Raw genomic sequence first — 22,023 nt, forward strand, 5'->3', positions numbered from 1 at the left:
GATTTTTCTCAATTTATATTGAAAAAATTGAGCTTTTCTTTTCTTTAACCTTTAGTTGAAACGACTATCACAAAAGTCGAGAAAAATGGCAAAAAGAAACAAAAATCACAAATGTGATTTTTCTCACAGTATATAAAAAAGTGTGTGTATTTTTTTTAATTTAATTGAAATGACAAATTTTATGAAAAAAATGCAAAGAGCCAAAAATCACAAACGTGATTTTTTTCGAACTACATTGAAAAATTTCACCTTTTTCTGTCTTTAAACTTGAAAAGACTGTCACAGAATTCGAAAAAAAAGCGCGAATCCGAAAATCACAAATGTGATTTATCTCAAAATATGTAAAAAGTGTTCCTTTTTTTAGAACTTTCGTTGAAACGAAAAATCCAAATTTTTTGAAGAAAATGCAAACAACCAAAAATCACACACGTGATTTTCATCGAACTACATTGAAAAATTTTACCTTTTAGTGTCTTTGCTTTTGGTTGAAAAGACTGTGACAGAATTTGAAAAAAGAGCATGAATCCGAAAATCATAAATGTGATTTTTCTCGAACTACATTGAAAAATTTTACCTTTTTCTGTCTTTAAACTTTGGTTGAAAAAACTGTCACAGAATTCGAAAAAAAAGCGCGAATCTGAAAATCTCAAATGTGATTTTTTCCGTAACATTTGGTGTCTATTAAAAATTAAGGGATTTGGTTGAACACTGTTGTAGACCTGTTCAACAAAATCACACACGTGATTTTTTTCGAACTTGTTGAAATAATTTAAAAATCTTCTTCCTCTTAGACCTGTTGAAAAAACGGTAAACATCAAAAATCACTAAAGTGATTTTTCCAATATTATGTATTAAGCAAAAATTATGTAGAATACATAATCTGACGTACCTTTTAGTAAAAAAGAATTATTCTATCATAGACTATAAACAAATAACGAAAAACTAAAAATCACAGGTGTGATTTTTATCGAATCATATGGAAAAATTGGAGCGTTTTCTTCCATTTAACTTTGGTTGAAATAGCTATCAGAAAATTTTAAAAAAATGCAAAACAAAAACAAACATCACAAACGTGATTTTTCTTAAATCATGTGGAAAAATTTAAGCTTTTTCTTCCTTTCAAATGACAGTGACAAAGCAAAAATCGTAAAAAACAAAAAATCACAAATGTGATGTTTTCATAAATGTGATTTTCCAATACTTTCTTGTGTACCTTGAAGTACTTTCCAGTGAACAATTAATCATTCTATCTATTACAGGCTATAAAAGAAAAAAAAAAGAAAAATCACGGATGTGATTTTTCTCGAAATATATAGAAAAATAAATTTTCTACTTCATAAAATCCAAAAAAATGCCAAAATCACAAAAATGATTTGATATATTTTTATTTTTGTGAAGAAAGTAAATAAAATAGTACTAAACCAAATCACAAATATGATTTTTTCCAAATTATATGGAAAGGTTTGTGCTTTTTCTTTCTTTGAACTTTAACTGAAATAACTATGACATAATGCGAAGAAAACATAACAAAATCAAAAATCACCGATGTGATTTTTCCAGAATTATATAGATACATGTAAACCTCTTAGTTCCCTAAATTTTGACTGAAATTACTATATAGAAAGTGAATAATATAGCACAAACTCTAAAATCACAAATGTGATTTTGCTCTAACCCAAATTTTTCTTTTGTTTCTCTGACTATAGTTAAAAAACAATCACAGATGTGTTTTTTTTTCTCAAAATATATGGAAGAATTTGAGCTGTTATTTTCTTTGAAGTTTAGTTAACATAAGCATCACACAATTTAAAAAACCGATAATAGCGAAAAAATAGATAAAAAGCGAAAATCACAAATGTGATTTTTTTATTCATATGGGCAAATTGAAGCCCATATGAATAACCCTTGCACTTTGGCTAAAATCTCTATGGCAAAAATTGAATTAAATAGCACAAAATCTAAAATCACAGATGTAATTTATCCCCAATATTTCAAAAAAAGCTTTTTGTTTCTTTGTCTTTAGCTAAAAAACTATCACAGAATTTAAGGAAAAATTACACAAAATCAAGAATCACAACTGTGATTTTTTCAAAAATTTATGGAGGAATTTGAGCTGTTCTTTTTTTTTGAACTTTAGTTGACATAACTATCACAAAATTTGAAAAAATTGCATAAAAAACCAAAATCACAAATGTGATTTTTACTGCAATATATATAAAAATTTAAGGCTTTTTTTCTTTAAACTTTACCTGAAATCACTTTGATAGAAGAAAATAACACTAAACCAAAAATCACAAATGGGATGATCGTCGAATCATATGGGAAAATATGAGCCTTTTCTTTCTTTCAACTTTAAATCAAATTACTTTGAACGAATATAAAAAAAATTGTAAAAATCCAAAAATCACGAACGTGATTTTTCCTGAATCAAAGAAGGAGCAATTGCAAAGAATCAAAACTCAGAAATATGATTTTTCTTATAATATATAATCACAAATGTTATTTTTCTCGAACTATATTGAAAATTGTTACCTTTTCCTTTCTTTGAATTTCGGTCGAAACGATTGTTATAGAATTTGAAGAAAAAGCATAAAACCAAAAATCACAAATGTGATTTTTCTCAAAATATATCGAAGAATTTGAGGTGCTTCGGTCTTTGAACTGAAGTTTATATAACCAATTTTGAAAAAAATTGCTTGAAAAATAAAAATCACAAATGTGATTTTTATTAAATTATATAGAAAAAATTAAGGCTTTTTTGTCTCAAATCACTTTAATGGAATACGAAGAAAATAACACAAAACCAAAAATCACGAATGTGATTTTAATAGAAAAGTGTGTTTTTCTTGAATTTTAGTTGGAGTGTCGATCCCAAATATTTGAAAATATTGCAAAAAACCAAAAATCACAAATGTGATTTCTCTCGAATTACATTGAAGAATTTAACCTTTTCTGATCTTTGAGCTTTGAAACGACTGTTGTAGAATTCGAAAAAAATCAAGAAAGCAAAAATCACAATTGTGATTTTTCTTAAACTATACAGAAATATTTGAGTTTGTTCTTTCTAAAAACTTTATTTGAAACGACTATCACAGAACTTTAATTGAGAAATTAAAAAAAAAACAAAAATCACAAATGTGTTTTTTTTCAAATTATATAGAAAAGTTTGTACTTTTTCTTCGTTTGAACTTAAGTTGAAGTGACAATGACAAAATTTGCACAAAATTTGAAAAAATGCAAAAAATTAATCAAAGCAATCACAAATGTGATTTTTCTGCAAATATGATTATTTTAATGGGAAAAGATGCTGCTTTTAATTGAAAATAAAAGGTAACCACAAAGAATGTGCCGAAAAATGTAATTAATTAGTTTTTAATTATTTTCTTAAACAAAAACGGCGTAGAATGAGAAAGTACCTTTTAGGGAACAAATAATAATTCAGTCTATCATAGAATACGAAAAAGTCACTAAAAATCACAAATATGATTTTCCTCAGATCATATGAGAAAAAATTTCTTAACCTCAAATAACTATCACAAAATTCAAAATGGGTCTTAAAGTAAAAATCAAAAATCGTTGATATGCATCACAGAATACGAAAAAAATGGTAAGAAACCAAAAATCACAAATGTGATTTTGAACCCACAACCTTTTCCGTCCTGGACCTCTATTTAACTGATCACGTACAAACATTGTGTTAAGTGTCACTTGTCAAAACCGCCTTTTTCTTGTTTCAGTTTTTCTTGGCATCGCTGCTCTACTGTTACGGCGTAATACTTTCCGAATACTTCTCAGATGACACCTACAACTACAGAGATGGACTATGGACGTCTATCTTATACGTTTGCAGTTGGAGCTTTACAGGTTTGATCACCTTGTAACCTTTACGGGAAATTCAGCTAAGAACTTTAACCTTTCCAGACCCCGTTGCCAGATTTTGTCTGGAATACTTTGAAGATCGGAAGAACATCTTCCATCGATACGTCATCGGCGTTAGTACGGCGTTCCTATTTATCGCCGTAATGGTTCCGGATAATGTGGTACTTTATACTGTGCTTGGAGGTATTAGTTTAGGAATATTGATTAAATTATGGATTAAAAATTGGATATAGGAACAATCATTTGGTTATGGTGAAATGAGCGTCATTCGGCAATAGTCGTGTCATTTTTTGAAAGACTCATCAAGTGACTTTATTGATTCTAATCTCATATGAAAGCTGATGAGTTTCTTTACCAACAAGTCCTTCAACACAGATGTAAATAGCTCCGCATAGCTCACGCTGACGGTTACGCCATCGCACTACCTTAGTAACCTGTCGACATTAACGTAGTCAACCACCTGTTTACTGATTTCCTATAATTTTCATCATTTAGTGCGGAGCTATTTACATCTGTGTCCTTATATATTGAAAAAAAAGTGATCGTATCAAAGGTTTTAAAAAAAGTCTCAATAAATTGAAAACTCATACATTGATTTTATTGATTTTAGTTTCATATGAAAATTTATGAGTTTTCTAACGAAATAGATCCTTAAAAGTTTACTTGTAAATTCAACAGCTTAGGAGTTATTGAATAATTTTTAAATAAATTGAAAAAAATCTTGATACTATCAACGGCTTTACAAAAATCGGAATAAATTGAAAACTCATACATTGATTTTATTGATTTTAGTTTCATATGAAAATTGATGAGTTTTCTTACGAAAAAGATCCTTAAAAGTTTACTTGTAAATTCAACAGCTTATGAGTTATTGAATAGTTTTCAAATAAATTGAAAAAAATCTTGATACTATCAAAGGCTTTACGAAAATCGGAATAAATTGAAAACTCATACATTGATTTTATTGATTTTAGTTTCATATGAAAATTGATGAGTTTTCTTAAGAAAAAGATCCTTAAAAGTTTACTTGTAAATTCAACAGCTTAGGGGTTATTGAATAGTTTTTAATTGAATTGAAAAAAATCTTGATATTATCAAAAGCTTTACAAAAATCGGAATAAATTGAAAACTCATATATTGATTTTATTGATTTTAGTTTCATATGAAAATTGATGACTTTCTTTAAGAAAAAGATCCTTAAAAGTTTACTTGTAATTTTAACAGCTTAGGAGTTATTGAGTAGTTTTTAAATGAATTGAAAAAAATCGTCATACTATTAACGGCTTTACAAAAATCGGAATAAATTGAAAACTCGTGCATTGATTTTATTGATTTTAGTTTCATATGAGAATTGATGACTTTCTTTAAGAAAAAGATCCTTAAATGTTTATTTGTAAATTCAACAGCTTAGGAGTTATTGAATAGTTTTTAAATGAATTGAAAAAAATCTTGATACTATCAACGGCTTTACAAAAATCGGAATAAATTGAAAACTCGTGCATTGATTTTATTGATTTTAGTTTCATATGAGAATTGATGACTTTCTTTAAGAAAAAGATCCTTAAAAGTTTACTTGTAATTTTAACAGCTTAGGAGTTATTGAGTAGTTTTTAAATGAATTAAAAAAAATCGTCATACTATTAACGGCTTTACAAAAATCGGAATAAATTGAAAACTCGTGCATTGATTTTATTGATTTTAGTTTCATATGAGAATTGATGACTTTCTTTAAGAAAAAGATCCTTAAATGTTTACTTGTAAATTCAACAGCTTAGGAGTTATTGAATAGTTTTTAAATGAATTGAAAAAAATCTTGATACTATCAACGGCTTTACAAAAATCGGAATAAATTGAAAACTCATTCATTGATTTTACTGATTTTAGTTTCATATGAGAATTGATGACTTTCTTTAAGAAAAAGATCCTTAAAAGTTTACTTGTAAATTCAACAGCTTAGGAGTTATTGAATAGTTTTTAAATAAATTGAAAAAAATCTTGATACTATCAACGGCTTTACAAAAATCGGAATAAATTGAAAACTCATTCATTGATTTTATTGATTTTAGTTTCATATGAGAATTGATGACTTTCTTTAAGAAAAATATCCTTAAAAGTTTACTTGTAATTTCAACAGCTTAGGAGTTATTGAGTAGTTTTTAAATGAATTGAAAAAAATCTTCATACTATTAACGGCTTTACGAAAATCGGAATAAATTGAAAACTCATTCATTGATTTTATTGATTTTAGTTTTATATAAAAACTGATGAGTTTTCTTACGAAAAAGATCCTTAAAAGTTTACTTGTAAATTCAACAGCTTATTAGTTATTGAATAGTTTTTAAATAAATTGAAAAAAATTTTGATACTATCAAAGGCTTTACGAAAATCGGAATAAATTGAAAACTCATTCATTGATTTTAGTTTTATATGAAAATTGATGAGTTTTCTTACGAAAATGATCCTAAAAAGTTTACTTGTAAATTCAACAGCTTAGGAGTTATTGAATAGTTTTTAATTGAATTGAAAAAAATCTTGATATTATCAAAAGCTTTACAAAAATCGGAATAAATTGAAAACTCATATATTGATTTTATTGATTTTAGTTTCATATGAAAATTGATGACTTTCTTTAAGAAAAAGATCCTTAAAAGTTTACTTGTAATTTTAACAGCTTAGGAGTTATTGAGTAGTTTTTAAATGAATTGAAAAAAATCGTCATACTATTAACGGCTTTACAAAAATCGGAATAAATTGAAAACTCGTGCATTGATTTTATTGATTTTAGTTTCATATGAGAATTGATGACTTTCTTTAAGAAAAAGATCCTTAAATGTTTATTTGTAAATTCAACAGCTTAGGAGTTATTGAATAGTTTTTAAATGAATTGAAAAAAATCTTGATACTATCAACGGCTTTACAAAAATCGGAATAAATTGAAAACTCGTGCATTGATTTTATTGATTTTAGTTTCATATGAGAATTGATGACTTTCTTTAAGAAAAAGATCCTTAAAAGTTTACTTGTAATTTTAACAGCTTAGGAGTTATTGAGTAGTTTTTAAATGAATTAAAAAAAATCGTCATACTATTAACGGCTTTACAAAAATCGGAATAAATTGAAAACTCGTGCATTGATTTTATTGATTTTAGTTTCATATGAGAATTGATGACTTTCTTTAAGAAAAAGATCCTTAAATGTTTACTTGTAAATTCAACAGCTTAGGAGTTATTGAATAGTTTTTAAATGAATTGAAAAAAATCTTGATACTATCAACGGCTTTACAAAAATCGGAATAAATTGAAAACTCATTCATTGATTTTACTGATTTTAGTTTCATATGAGAATTGATGACTTTCTTTAAGAAAAAGATCCTTAAAAGTTTACTTGTAAATTCAACAGCTTAGGAGTTATTGAATAGTTTTTAAATAAATTGAAAAAAATCTTGATACTATCAACGGCTTTACAAAAATCGGAATAAATTGAAAACTCATTCATTGATTTTATTGATTTTAGTTTCATATGAGAATTGATGACTTTCTTTAAGAAAAATATCCTTAAAAGTTTACTTGTAATTTCAACAGCTTAGGAGTTATTGAGTAGTTTTTAAATGAATTGAAAAAAATCTTCATACTATTAACGGCTTTACGAAAATCGGAATAAATTGAAAACTCATTCATTGATTTTATTGATTTTAGTTTTATATAAAAACTGATGAGTTTTCTTACGAAAAAGATCCTTAAAAGTTTACTTGTAAATTCAACAGCTTATTAGTTATTGAATAGTTTTTAAATAAATTGAAAAAAATTTTGATACTATCAAAGGCTTTACGAAAATCGGAATAAATTGAAAACTCATTCATTGATTTTAGTTTTATATGAAAATTGATGAGTTTTCTTACGAAAATGATCCTAAAAAGTTTACTTGTAAATTCAACAGCTTAGGAGTTATTGAATAGTTTTTAAATGAATTGAAAAAAATCTTGATACTATCAAAGGCTTTACGAAAATCGGAATAAATTGAAAACTCATACATTGATTTTATTGATTTTAGGTTCATATGAAAATTGATGAGTTTCCTTAAGAAAAAGATCTTTAAAAGTTTACTTGTAAATTCAACAGCTTAGGAGTTATTGAATAGTTTTTAAATGAATTGAAAAAAATCTTGATACTATCAAAGGCTTTACGAAAATCGGAATAAATTGAAAACTTATACATTGATTTTATTGATTTTAGGTTCATATGAAAATTGATGAGTTTCCTTAAGAGAAAGATCTTTAAAAGTTTACTTGTAAATTCAACAGCTTAGGAGTTATTGAATAGTTTTTAAATGAATTGAAAAAAATCTTGATACTATCACAGGCTTTACGAAAATCGGAATAAATTGAAAACTCATTCATTGATTTTATTGATTTTAGGTTCATATGAAAATTGATGAGTTTCCTTAAGAAAAAGATCTTTAAAAGTTTACTTGTAAATTCAACAACTTAGGAGTTATTGAATAGTTTTTAAATAAATTGAAAAAAATCTTGATACTATCAAAGGCTTTACGAAAATCGGAATAAATTGAAAACTCATTCATTGATTTTATTGATTTTATTTTCATATGAAAATTGATGAGTTTTCTTACGAAAAAGATCCTTAAAAGTTTACTTGTAAATTCTACAGCTTATGAGTTATTGAATAGTTTTTAAATAAATTGAAAAAAATCTTGATATTATCAAAGGCTTTACGAAAATCGGAATAAATTGAAAACTCATTCATTGATTTTATTAATTTTAGTTTTATATAAAAACTGATGAGTTTTCTTACGAAAAAGATCCTTAAAAATTTACTTGTAAATTCAACAGCTTATGAGTTATTGAATAGTTTTTAAATAAATTGAAAAAAATTTTGATACTATCAAAGGCTTTACGAAAATCGGAATAAATTGAAAACTCATTCATTGATTTTATTGATTTTAGTTTTATATGAAAATTGATGAGTTTTCTTACGAAAAAGATCCTTAAAAGTTTACTTGTAAATTCAACAGTTTAGGATTTATTTAATAGTTTTTAAATGTATTGACAAAAAATCTTGATACTGTCAAAGGCTTTATAAAAATCTAAATAGTTTAAAGACTCATGAAGTGATGTTATTGATTCTAGTCTCATATGAAAGCTGATGAGTTTCTTTATTAAAATGGTCTTTACAAGTTTCCTTGTAATAACAACTGGTTTGGAGTTATTGGGAAGTTTTTCAACGGATTGAAACAAAATTGATACTATCAAAGATTTTACAAGAATCTGAGTTAATTAAAAACTCAGGCAATGATCTTATTGATTTTAGTTTCATATGAAAGCTGCTGACTTTCTTTAGTAAAAAGGTCCTTAGAAGTCCATTTGTAAATACAATAGTTTAGGAATTATTGAGTAGTTTTTCAATGGATTGAAAAAATCTTGATAATGTCAAAAGCTTTAGAGAACTCTCAATAATTTGAAAATGCATACAATAATTTGATTAATTTTAGTTTCAAATGAAAATTAATGAGGTTTTTATAAGTCTACTCGTAAGCACAACAGATAAATAGTTATTGAGTAGCGCTTAAACGTAAAAGTCATATTGATTTTATTGATTCATAAAATCTTGATAATGTCAAAGGCTTCGCAAAAATTAAAATTATCAAAATCCATGCTATTGATTTTAGTTTCAACCGATTTACACCGACTACTGCCGATTAGATCACATGACTCATTATTCGCCATCCCTGTCTTATGGCCTCTGTGTGATAGAGAACCAAGACATCTAATTAATAAACCAACCTTTCAGGTATTCTCTCTAAAATAATCTCAACCCAGATCAACTTATTCGCCACAGATAAGTTGGACATTGAACCGAAAATATTCGAGGCCATTCGACAAGTGGCCAGAGCCCTAAGTTTATTCGTAATGCCCCAAAGCATTTGCTTGCTTGCTGCCAACCCAGATTACGATATTAATCAAGTGAAGTTGATCTACGCCTCCATTTTATTGAACATCATCCCTGCAGCACTACTGGTCAAATGTGAGGTTCGTAAGGGAGCCGGTGAGTTATCCAGATATCAAACCATTGGGTACGTGATGATTACTTTAGTATTTAATTGATAGTACAGTGAAAGTTTCTTAGTCGTTTTGCTCATCAAATGAACGAAATGAAGAGTTTCAATTCCCAAGACGAAGAAGGAAATAAGGGTGAATCTAGTTCAGAGGAAGAAGAAGAAGAAGAAGAGGAGGAGGAGCCTGTATTTGAAATCGAGAGGAAGTATTTCCCAGTGGAAAATCACTTGCAAGAAACTCCTGAGCTGGTGGTAACCCAAGAGTTCCATAGCAATTTGTACCAAGGGATACAGAACTTTGGGGCTACTGAGCATTCCGTAAGTGATTTGGACGTGCCCACTATGCACTTATCACCAGTTAACGTGCAGTCGTACTTTTTGAATGTTGGTGTCAACATATTACCTGGTAAGAAAGATGTTTGCACACACCCACAAACACACAAACTCTCACAATTACAGGAATACCCGAGGAGAATGAAGAAGACTATTCAGACAACGATATCAACCAGATCAACCTTAAGCGCCTTAGCGTGATCAGCAGTAAACTGGAAGAGCTAAACATCCAGGACCAAATCAGACGTGACAGCGTCAAAGAGGTCTTTAGCATCAATGAGGTGATAAACGAAATCGAAAACAAACCGGAATCGATCAGTAAGATCGAGTACATCCCGAACTTCAAAGAGGCAGACGTTCGGATATCCGTTCTGGACGAGCTAAAGAACTTCCAAAAATCCAGACGCTGTTTCCATTGCTCCCCGTACAAAAAATACATATGGACGAGACGGCTGAGGGTGATCAAAGACTTCTTTCACGATAACTTCTTGCGGCCTCTTTATCACGCTTTAAAAAATTTGTATTTTTATCCCTCTTTAAGTACCAAAGTGATCACGGACTCGGTGTCTACGCTCTACATTACCCTGGCTCCGTTCATGGCTCTACAGCACTCTTGGAAGCAGCACGTGCTCTTTTCTACCGAAAACGTCACTTTTTTGCTCACTTATGTGGCGTTCGCGTGGTGTTTCTTTTTGGTGGGGATGCCCCTGGTGCTGAGACTGAACCACAGTAAAATCCGGATGGTGTTTGGGTTCGGGTTGCTTGTGAGCGGCACTGGATTATGGAGTAAGTGTTTTTTTGTAAACTCTTTGGGTTCAATAGTATAATATATTATCATTTTTTTTAAACTAATTTATTTCAAAAATGCTTTATTATAAGAAAAGCTTTATGCTTTGATTTACAAAGATTAATAAATAATTTATTTAAGGTACAGTACCTTTCAAAATTTAGAAGATCAGATTGCGAGGCACGAAAATCTGATACCTTCTTAATTGTTGTAAAGATTTTGAGGTCATCTGCATATGCAAGATATTTACAGATAAAGAAACATTGACCAATGTCGTTTAAAAAGATTGAGAACAAAAACTCCTGAAGTGACGGTTGTTCAAGAAAACTTTACTCCATTTATGACAACGTACTGAGAGCGATTCGTTAGATAACTTTTAATAAGTTATTAATAATTTCTCCAACCTTACGAAAAGTGTAGGATGATGTACCTTATCAAAAGCCTTGGAAAAGTCGGTGTTTCCGGCACAAATTTTCAGACCCCTTTCTACACTTTCGCTTATACTCTGAATAAATGGTATCAAATTGAAAGAACTCTGCATAATCTTAAAGAGACCTACGTAAGTAGAGAAAAATAAAAAACCCTAAGTCTCGGTCTCAAAATATGTTATATGTGTCCCATCATCAGACCTTATAAACTAGTAATAACACTTACAAGATGACCTGCTTAGTACTCATGTACTGCTTTTTTTTATTATACTTTTTTAAGCGAAACATGTAATCTTCGGAACATATAAAAAATATTTTGAGATCGAGACTTAGAGTTTTTTATTTTTCTCTAAATGGTATTAAGTTGGTTATTGTCCGATCTTTTTAGAAAAAGCCATGTTGGTTAACATCAATAGCTTCTTTAACCTTAAAGAATAATTATTTTAACAGCAAAGATTCAAAAAGTTTACCAAAGTGACTAAGTAGGGAAATGGGCCTGTAATCCCGTACAGAATTTTTTTCTCCAGGCTTAAATACTGGCACAATTTGAGCTGTTTTGGCCAAATATTGGGAAAAATGCCGCTGGATAAACATTGATTATACAAAATATGCAAGGGCTTGCATAAGCTAGAACAGGACTTCAAAAAAAAATGAAAGAAACCCGTCTGGGCCAGGTCCCTTTTTAGGATCAATTACTTATATCTAAGTACGGATTTGATGTCATTTTTAGCAATATTGTTAACTACAAAACATTCTTGACATTGAGTAGGCTTAATTAAAGTTGGTGTATCAGAAGATTCAAATACTCCACACACAAAATACTTAGAAAAAAGTTCACTAATGTCAACACAATTCGAAGCTTCCTGATCATTAAATTTTATTTTTATTGGTAAGCTTCTGACCAGAAATGACCAGAAATATTTAACTTCTTTGACAATGTTTATTTCTGTTTTATAAATATAATCTTTATAATCATTGCGTAAATTAATCTTTACTGTTTTGCGTAAATCTGAAAAATTGTAATCAGATTGTCTTCGGTAAAGTTTCCACATTTTATGTGCCTTTACTTTATTTTTAATTAGGCTGATTGTGTGTTTAGAAAACCATAGAGGGTATTTTCCCTTATTGATCTTAATTCTAGGGATGTGGTTAATAGCAATGTTATCTAATCTAATTTAATTTTAAAAAGGCTAACTTTCCGCTTTTGTATCAGCTGCTGCTAGATACTGATTGGTCGCCTGTCACGGTGCAGCAGGACGTCAACTCTGCATGTGATATTTTTTATGATATACTGAACAACACTTTCGCTAGAGCGGTACCCTTCAAGATAAAACGTAAAAGACTTTTCCCTCCCTGGTTTTCGGAATACATAATTCGTAATATATATAAAAAGGAAAGAGCATTTCGTGATTTTAAGATTTCTAAGTCTAATCGTCATCTAGAGATATTTAGAACTCTGCGTAAGATAATTAAAGCTCTAACTGCACAAGCCTACAAAGCGTACATCTATAGTATTGAGAACAAAATAACCTCCGATCCGAGTGAATTTTGGTCTTTTATTCGAAGCAAACGTATCAGTCTCAAATCCCCGGCTCAATGAAGCTTTCTAACCAATTATACAATACGCCTGACAGAATTATGTCCGCTTTTGGAGATTATTTCAGGAGTGTATACACGAACTCACTTTCCAGCGATCATCCTGTCGTCTCTGAATCTCCCTTTACGGGGCTACCCACATTATAACGGCGAGCAAGTGTCTCAAAAGCAAAATGACCTCTGGCCCAGATCTAATTCCTAGTTTTTTAGCTAAGAACTGCTCTGTTGCACTTACAGACCCTCTGCTCTACATTTTTAATGTGATCCTTAACACTGGTATTTTTTCCAATATCTGGAAGCAAGCCAAAGTTTGCCCTATCTTTAAAAAGGGCGATGTTGGAACAATAGAGAATTACCGCCCTATATCCATTCTGTGCAACAGTTATTCGAGTTAGCTCTTTATAAATTAATTTTTTCCAAGGTTAAGTCAATGCTGGCCAACGATCAACATGGCTTCGTTTCTGGTCGATCACCACCTAGCATTCTTCTCTCAGTTTGTGTGTGAAGCACTTAATGATAGAGGTCAAATCGATGTTATCTACAAAGACTTTCAAAAGCCTTTTGACCAGATTGACCACTTCATCCTATTAAATAAGCTTGAACGCCGATTTGGATTCTCCGATCGCTTGATAAAGCTCCTTAACTCCTATTTAGTTGACCGCTCTCAGTTTGTAGTGGTCGAAGGCTTTAGATCTGCTTGTTTTTCACCCACCTCTGGAGTTCCTCAGGGCTCTAACTTGGGCCCCCTTCTCTTTAACGTTTTCGCTAATGATTTGATCTCCACCCTCAATTACTCTCGGTTAGCATATGCTGATGACCTAAAGCTTTTTCATAGGATTGACTCTAGAGCAGATTGTGGTCAACTGCAAGAAAACATCAATGCTGTACACCATTGGTGCACTTTGAACAGGCTTAACCTTAATGTTTCCAAGTGTAATGTTTCGAATCAAAAGTCCAGTTGTCTTTAATTACTGAGTCTCTGGCAAGGTCTGCTACTGCCAAAACTCTCTACTATGCATTTGTCAGATCCAGGCTGGACTACAGCTCCCTCGTTTGGTCTTCCATTTACAACCAGCGAATTCACCTATTAGAATCAGTCCAACGGCGATTTCTTAAATGTTTGTCATTTAGGGATGATGGAGTTTATCCTCCAAGGGGTTTTGACCATAACCTGCTGCTCTTTAGATATACTGAACGGTCACTTGCAAAGAGGAGAGAAATGCATTCGGTGAAATTCTTGTTTAACTTACTTAACCATAAACTCCCTTTTGCAAAGGATTTGCTTTCATATACCACGCCCAGGATCTAGACAGTGTCCAGCTTTTAATTTGGACACAGCCAGGTCCAACATTCAGTACTAAAGTCCTATTCACTTTATATGTCAAAACTTTAACACTATTGCTGATTCTTGTGACATTCACCATGACAATCTAACACTTATTTTGAGTCACCTACGTATGGTCGGTGGGGGAGGCTAGGTTATTTAGTTCTTAGTTATTTAGTTTGAATACATTTATTTACTCATTTTTTTCTGCTCTTTTGATTTAAATTAATTCTTGATTTTTATCCTAATTTAATGTTGATTTTTTATTATTTACTTTCTCAAACTCACTACTTTTTTTATTATATAGCAATTCTTTTAGAGTTTAGCTGCATGGATCTATACATTTATATATTTAATTGATTTTCCTGTAACTGTGTATATTTCCTGTAACCTGTTGTAAATAAATCTTATTGTTATTATAATTAAAATTGTATAAAAACATGCAATGTTAATATTTACATCTTTACATAATTTAAAATAATTTGTGCCAATGAGTAGAAATAATAATTTCATTGATAGTGTCGTAATTGGCCTTATTAAATTTTAACTTTGTATATGAATTACTAACAATGTTTTTCTCCGATATTAAATTAACATTGATCTCCAAAGACATGTGATGGCTATCTTCAGGTACAAGTGGATCCATACTTTTATTTACAATAATTTTTGTAGAATTAAACATTATAAGATCCAGAATTTTATCACGAGCATTAAAGACGTGATTAAGGTGCTTTAGATTATTAAAGTAAAAAGCATCAGAAATTGCTTTGCTGCAAGGATCAGTAGCGTTGATAGGCAATAAATCCTTAACATTCGGGTTTTGTTAGATTAGGTAGATTAAAATCTCCCATTATTTAAAAATAACTGTAGTATAACAAACCCAGGTTCGTCCATAAAGAATGGATGAGATAAGTTTTTTTTTTAATAAATAAGAAAAGATCGAACGAGAAAAAAATAAATAAATAAGAAACCAATACCCTCCCTACGTTGTGTTTTGTAACAGAATCACTCTCTCTTTTACTTACCTTGGATGCGCTTGACAAGACAAAATTAGGGAAACTTGAATTATTAGGATGGTATTAAAGAAAATGCAGTCTTGATAATACACCTACTTAGTTTATTTATGTAGAAAAATAATGCCGTACTCAGCCTGGAATTCACGAGGGGAAAGAGCACGGCAGAGAAACCCTCGATCTCAATTCCCTAAAAATTGAATCATGCTGAGTAATAAGTTCTTCCTTCGGTTACAAAAAAAATAAAGATAATTTATTTATTGTTCCTTTCTAATTCCTCATACATACTATTCATTTAAAACTGAAGAGAGTTGGGTTAGTTATCCAGCCATCACTAGAAGGTACTGAGATCCCATACGGGAGGCTACCCAGCTATGAGTTAAATAGTTGAGTCAATATTCTAGGTATTATCACAGATAGACGGACAAATTCGCGAAACATATATTTATTTATCTGTGTTATGATTTACGTCTGAATATTCACCCAGTCAGGGTCGAAATGTTAGTTAGATTCAACAAGGCTCTAGCTTACTTTTGAAACACACAAATAATTAAAAAAAAACTAATTTCGAAAATATACCTAAAATTCAGTAAATAAATTATCTCAGTCGATCACTTTAAATATTAATTTTCTCTTCAGCATGAAACAATTTTAGATAAATACATGCATAAGTTATTTCCTCCTATTCACGCAAAATATTAAATTTATAAACATTAATCAAAATATATGTACACATTGCCAATAAAAAAAAACAAACTAATAAGTTTTAAATTTACTAACCTGTAGAAAATCTTCAGAAAACCACTTTAACACAAATTAAATACGATTCAATAATTTTTTTTTAAAGTAGTACCCTCGATGGCTGGGTTTTACTTTCTACCGTTCCCTCACCACGCGACCGAAACATCCCCGGAAAGCAACGCCCAGAAATGCTAACACAAACAACCCTCGGCGCATGAATAGGGCTGTCGTTATACAATCAAAAAATTAAAAGATTTTTCAGATGACGCGACATGCTGAATCCCAAATCCAAACGAATATAAAATACTACGCCTATAATTTAAAAATAGGTGGTTTTCTTCATAACTATTAATATTAGTGCTTATAATATTTTTTAGTTTATTTTAGATACTTAGTTATTTACTGCCGCATGAGGTGGAATATAAACAGTGAATAAAAATAATTTTCTGCTCCCACTAAAGTAACACTCACCCATATGTCTTCGATTTTTGTGTTAGAATTACACCACTTAGAGGCAAGGTCCGTGTAGTATACGTCACAAATCGCAAATAAGACACCACCACCATCACTTTTGCCACTAATGTTAGCGTTCCTATCAAATCTAAAATTGCTGAGACGAAGTCATTAAAAAAAGTATATTGAAAGTTGCCACAAGAAATTACAAAAATACAAATAAGAAGATATAGTTTATAGTTATGCTAGCACGGAAGACAGGTTGTGCTCATTAATAATATCAATGGCTTTACTGTTCTCGTCCTTCTTTATGAAAAGTATCATTTCTTTCACCTAGCAAAATTTAAACTTCGAATTTTTACAAAATTCCCTAGCTTTCGTGTGAAGTTGCTTATAGTAAGGTGAAAGGTGTTCCTTGACAAATATTTTTGGACCATGATCAAATCCTAAGTCTGTTGCCTTTAACCCATGATTTCTTTTCAATTTAGCGGAACTAATAAATTCGTTTCTTTTAGCTACGGATGAGAATTTGACCACTATGTTTTTGGGTTGGGTTGAAGTATTTGTATTGTATTATAATATGTTGTTCACGTTTAACAAGAAGGTTTATCAAATGTTAATAATATAAAATTATCATTTCATAAAAGTTTAATGTTTAAGTATGGTATATTGTTTATTATTGAAAGATGTTTACAAAATGGAATGAGCTTCTAAACAAATATACTTACCATCAAGAAAACGTTATATCTTAAATAATAAATTAAGATATTTTTTCTAATTTATGACTTAAAATGATTCAATGTAAGTCCATTATTTTGTGTGAAACAATGCAAAACAATTCCTTTCTTTATTTAGGCATAACCCAACTTCGCAAGTTGAGCATTTCTAAATGGTTCTATGAACATGTGTTAAGGCACTACATTTAGCGCACCGAAGTGAGGTAGACAGAATTTTCATAACGCACTTCGTATGTTACAACCTTTTTAAAATTTCTTGGAGGCGAATGTTGTTGTGAAGATCTTCCGCGCTTGACAGGTTCAACAATACCGATCATCCTCGCGCCACAGCCATTTGAAATTGTTTTAGTGATAGGCTTTTACACAAAGGCATTCATTACGGTGGCATCGATGAAGTAAAAAAAAATACGATGCCACCGTTTATGAGACTTTCTGTCAACTTCATAAAGACTTTTCATCATGTCAAAACGGTCAACATATCCCATATAAGTATTGTAATCAAGGATCATCTTTGGACATGGTACATCTTCAGAATGAGGTCCAGATCACGGTAATTCCCTAGAACTAGAATACTTCGGCGCTCCATCCATTTGAGTGCAGCTATTCCATCTTTTGAAACACGCCAATCGAGATCTCCACGTTTTAAGCCTTCTTTGAGTTCGGGAAAATGTTTCCGCCCCTTTCGAATAGTTTCACAAGAGTAGATTTTATCCGCTAGTAAGTTTCGCTGAAGTTCGACAGAATTAAAATAAATGTCTGAGTGAGATTCGTGACAACTCTATGACTTAATTTTGTTTCTGTGACTTGATCAACTTTACCAGTATAAATTTCAAATTAGTACATGTATCCTGTTGAATCCGCTCGGACCCAGACTTTGTAGCCTCGCTTGAAAGGCTTCATCGGCATATACTGGGGGAAGTTACTACGCCCTTTGAACTTTATCATGCTCTCGTCCACGGCTTGAAACTCATGAAGGATTCATGGACGACATAAATGTTTCTTGAAGCTTAGAAAGTAATGGTCTTACTTTATATAGCTTATCGTAATTTTGTTCACCTTTTTTTAGTTGAAGTAAATTATTATTGAGGTGAATATTACTTAGCAACCAAGCAAATCTATCTCGACTAATAAAAGAATTCCTCATTTCCTTATCAGAGGACCAGTAATCTTTGAAGCTTGGCAGTTTTTTCAAACCCATTAGAATATTAAGTCCCAAAAAAATTTTAATCTCCTTTTCAGTAGTTGGCTTGAAATTTCTTCCTTCAGCATATTTCTGAAATGCATATAGGTTCGTCTGAAACACTACATAGGTAATGAAATCTTCGGGAAACAAATGTAAAAATACATCAGTCGGAGTCTCGATATTATCAGGCAATACTGGACAAGTTGATTTTGTGAAAGTACCTGCTTTGTTACTGTTGGAAATATCGTTAGTCCAATAATCTGGAAGGAAGACGTCGGGTAGTCTGGCGAGCGGAATGTCATCATCGCTGTCCCAGTGTAAATCGTTAGCAGCAACGTCGTTATTTTCGATAATAAGATTCATATGTTCGATGTCAAAAACTTCGTCGTTATTGCTCGGAGCATCAGATGGTATCGATTCATCATTCATAACCTCATCTAAGTCTTCTGCAAGAGATTCATCATCGCTTGGTATTTCTTCCAGAAAGTCGAAAAAACGATTCGGGTTCATATTTAAGTTCAGGAAACTTCCAGGCAGCCATATCATCTAAAAAGTATATAATATATATTAGAAAATATGATTTACCACGTCTATTGTAGTTTTCACACACATGACCAAAATTGGGAATCGAATGGCAGACGAGAAAACCATATTTAAAAAAAAAGTCAAATCTTCCTAGTGGTTACTAGGGGAAACCACACAAAAGTTGATCACAAAAAGTCCAATGAAAAAAAAATACAGTCCATTTTTTACAAAAGACAGAATATATACATCTGTTGAAACACTTACCTGCTATTTTTGAAGCAAAAATCTCACAAAAACTATAAAATGCACACAAAACTATTTTATAACTTTGAAACACTCCATGCACGTTCAATTCTGTTCATAAAATTAGAGTAAACACGACTAACAATCGATTGGAACCGACCAGCGAATACCGTGGTCATTATGTGTTACCAGCAGGAAACTACTAGTGTGACTATTAGTAGTGTGGTTTTCGCTGATAACCAGTTGTCCTCAAAGGTTTAAATATTTATAAATAAAATTATATCAAATTTAAATAAACAGTGTTAAAATATTATATATTGAATATATGTTTTCTGCAAAATTTGCCCAGTAAGAAATTCTTTTGAAAAATCACCGTTTTTCGTCCATAATATCCAATTTAATAGCACTGTTTTATATATGATATATATATATATTATATTATATTATATAATAATTATATTAATATAATATATATATAAAAACTTGATTTTTCAAAAGAATTTCTTACTGGGCAAATGTTTGGGGTGGGTGGATTATATCAAAATTAAATAAAACTAATTGTGTTATTAGATTAGTGATATTAAGGACGAAACCATAACAGCTGGTTCACAGGATACATTAAGTTCCGCACCCATGCGGCGTTTTATCTGTGTTTGGCTCAGATAATTAAGGCGCGTATTTCAAATCTGATTTTAAGAGGAATTATGGTATTTGAGAAAAATAAACATACGAAACACTTTACTTACATAAAGCAATTATTTATTTTCAGCAAATGACGGAAAATACTTTTGTTACATGATCTTAATAATTTTGCTTTTACTAAAATATAATTTATCTCATTTCCGGCTATAAACTCCGCTCAATTAAAATTTAGTACATAAAATTGATAATTATATTAAATAGTCTAAAAAGAAAACATTTTGTTATTATTTTATCTAGTAATCCATTATATTATTTAACCTTTTCATTTTAAAATTAAAAAGTTTAGAAAGGTATTATTTTATTATGATTTACCTATTACACTTTTTTGTCTCGTGTGATCCATACATGAGATGCAATTGCATAACTATGAAAATGAGCCATAATAATGGAAAACATTTCTTGTATTCTCATTCAACAATGAAAAAAGACCACGATCAGAACAAATTACATGAATATACAAAATATAGCCAACACCACTTAGATATAATTACAGAACAAGGCACTCACAAAAGCAATGTCATGCTATAATAAAATAGTTATAAACATTTTGTTATAAATAAATTTATTTAGGTTTTTTGTTGGGATAATACTGCTGCTTTTCTATTTCTATCTTTTTTGCTTTACTGTCTGCATAAAATTTCTAAAATCACCCATAAACTTTTCTAAATCATGTTCACCCAATCCACCGCCATAATTACGTTATGGATAATTACGATTTTGTGAGCCTTTTGCTTCTTAATTCATCAGGGTGTCAAAAAATCTATGTGGGTTTCAAAAAAATCTTATTCTAATCACTCCTGAAAAAATGTCATATAAATCTTTTATTTTAATAATTATTAAGCAAATAAATACCTACCATCTACTAAAATTTTAACTATTATTCTTGATAGACAAATTCCTTGAATGCGAATGCTTCCTGTAGACTTTAAATTCCGTTGCAAACATGTACTGAAATATCCTAAAACATGATTAATTATTAAAAAATTATCAACTTAAATAATTATAAAACTAAATAGGCACCTTTTAAATCACGGTAAGGGTAGTGTTAACGAATAACGCTTTAAACACTAAAAAATTGCTTTTTAACAAAATTATAAGTTAAAAAATCTATAGTGATTGCATCTATACTTTTCTCACAATTTTTTTTTCCAATAGCCTACTTTTTAAAATCATCGACGCTATAGTCAAAAAAGCCCTAAGTACCATTAGTGTATATATTCCTGATAAATCTCTGACACTCTGACTTTTAACATCATTTGATATCAACTCTGACATAATCTTAAAATCATGCCATAACAGCGATTTATGTAAAATATTCCCAAACTTCATAACCTCATTTTTTCCAGTATTATCCAACAAGCCGACCAATGACGTAATAACAATCAGCAGCCTACTCTTCGGATTCGGTTACGGGATAATCAGCTATACCGAGAAGATCGTTTATAGGACGTCGATCGGGATGAGGCCGTGGTACCTGGTCAGAGGTACCCTGGAAGTACTCTCCGCCATATTTATTTTAGTTATTTATTATGTTTTTTATTTAAATACGACAAACTTAAATTTGCTCCTTTTTTTGGCGGCGATGTCGTACTATTTTAACGCGTTCCTGTGGGTGTGTTTGCCATTTTTTAAGTATTTTATCAGTATTGTTAAAAGGGTGGTTTTCGACGAGAGGAGCCAACAAGAACAAGGGTTTTTCCATTAAAACTGTATTGAAGTTTGTGATAAATATATGATTGTTTATTATAAATGTATGATTTTCTTGTTTTTTAGTTAAATAATAGACAGCTGACAAGCATTTTTTTTTAATATGGAATACTTTCAATCAGAAAGAAACCACATATTTTTGGTGTTAAGTAACATGGATTGACGCCAAGCTCATTACTATGTATGTAAATAACTTCTAATCTTGCAAAACCACATAAGAAAATATCCCATATGTCCGTAGTGCCTATCTGCTAGTCATAACAATTACCCGAATCCACTTACCGAAAGCAAATAGATTTTATT

General features: G+C 30.5%; 1 protein-coding gene across 1 annotated transcript in view; it reads left to right on the forward strand.

Annotated features, from left to right (window-relative positions):
• Positions 1–21,767, forward strand: part of LOC126738398 (uncharacterized) — a 31,279-nt gene extending 9,512 nt beyond the window's left edge. Inside the window, exons 2-7 of the mRNA XM_050443713.1 lie at positions 3,738–3,864; positions 3,922–4,062; positions 9,684–9,966; positions 10,020–10,354; positions 10,408–11,067; positions 21,360–21,767. Of these exons, the coding sequence (XP_050299670.1) occupies positions 3,738–3,864; positions 3,922–4,062; positions 9,684–9,966; positions 10,020–10,354; positions 10,408–11,067; positions 21,360–21,718 (1,905 nt within the window). The 3' untranslated portion in view covers positions 21,719–21,767. The remainder of the gene's footprint in view (positions 1–3,737; positions 3,865–3,921; positions 4,063–9,683; positions 9,967–10,019; positions 10,355–10,407; positions 11,068–21,359) is intronic.
• Positions 21,768–22,023: the final 256 nt, after the last annotated feature.

Source organism: Anthonomus grandis, chromosome 7, assembly GCF_022605725.1.
Source record: "Anthonomus grandis grandis chromosome 7, icAntGran1.3, whole genome shotgun sequence".
Classification (NCBI taxonomy): domain Eukaryota; kingdom Metazoa; phylum Arthropoda; class Insecta; order Coleoptera; family Curculionidae; genus Anthonomus; species Anthonomus grandis.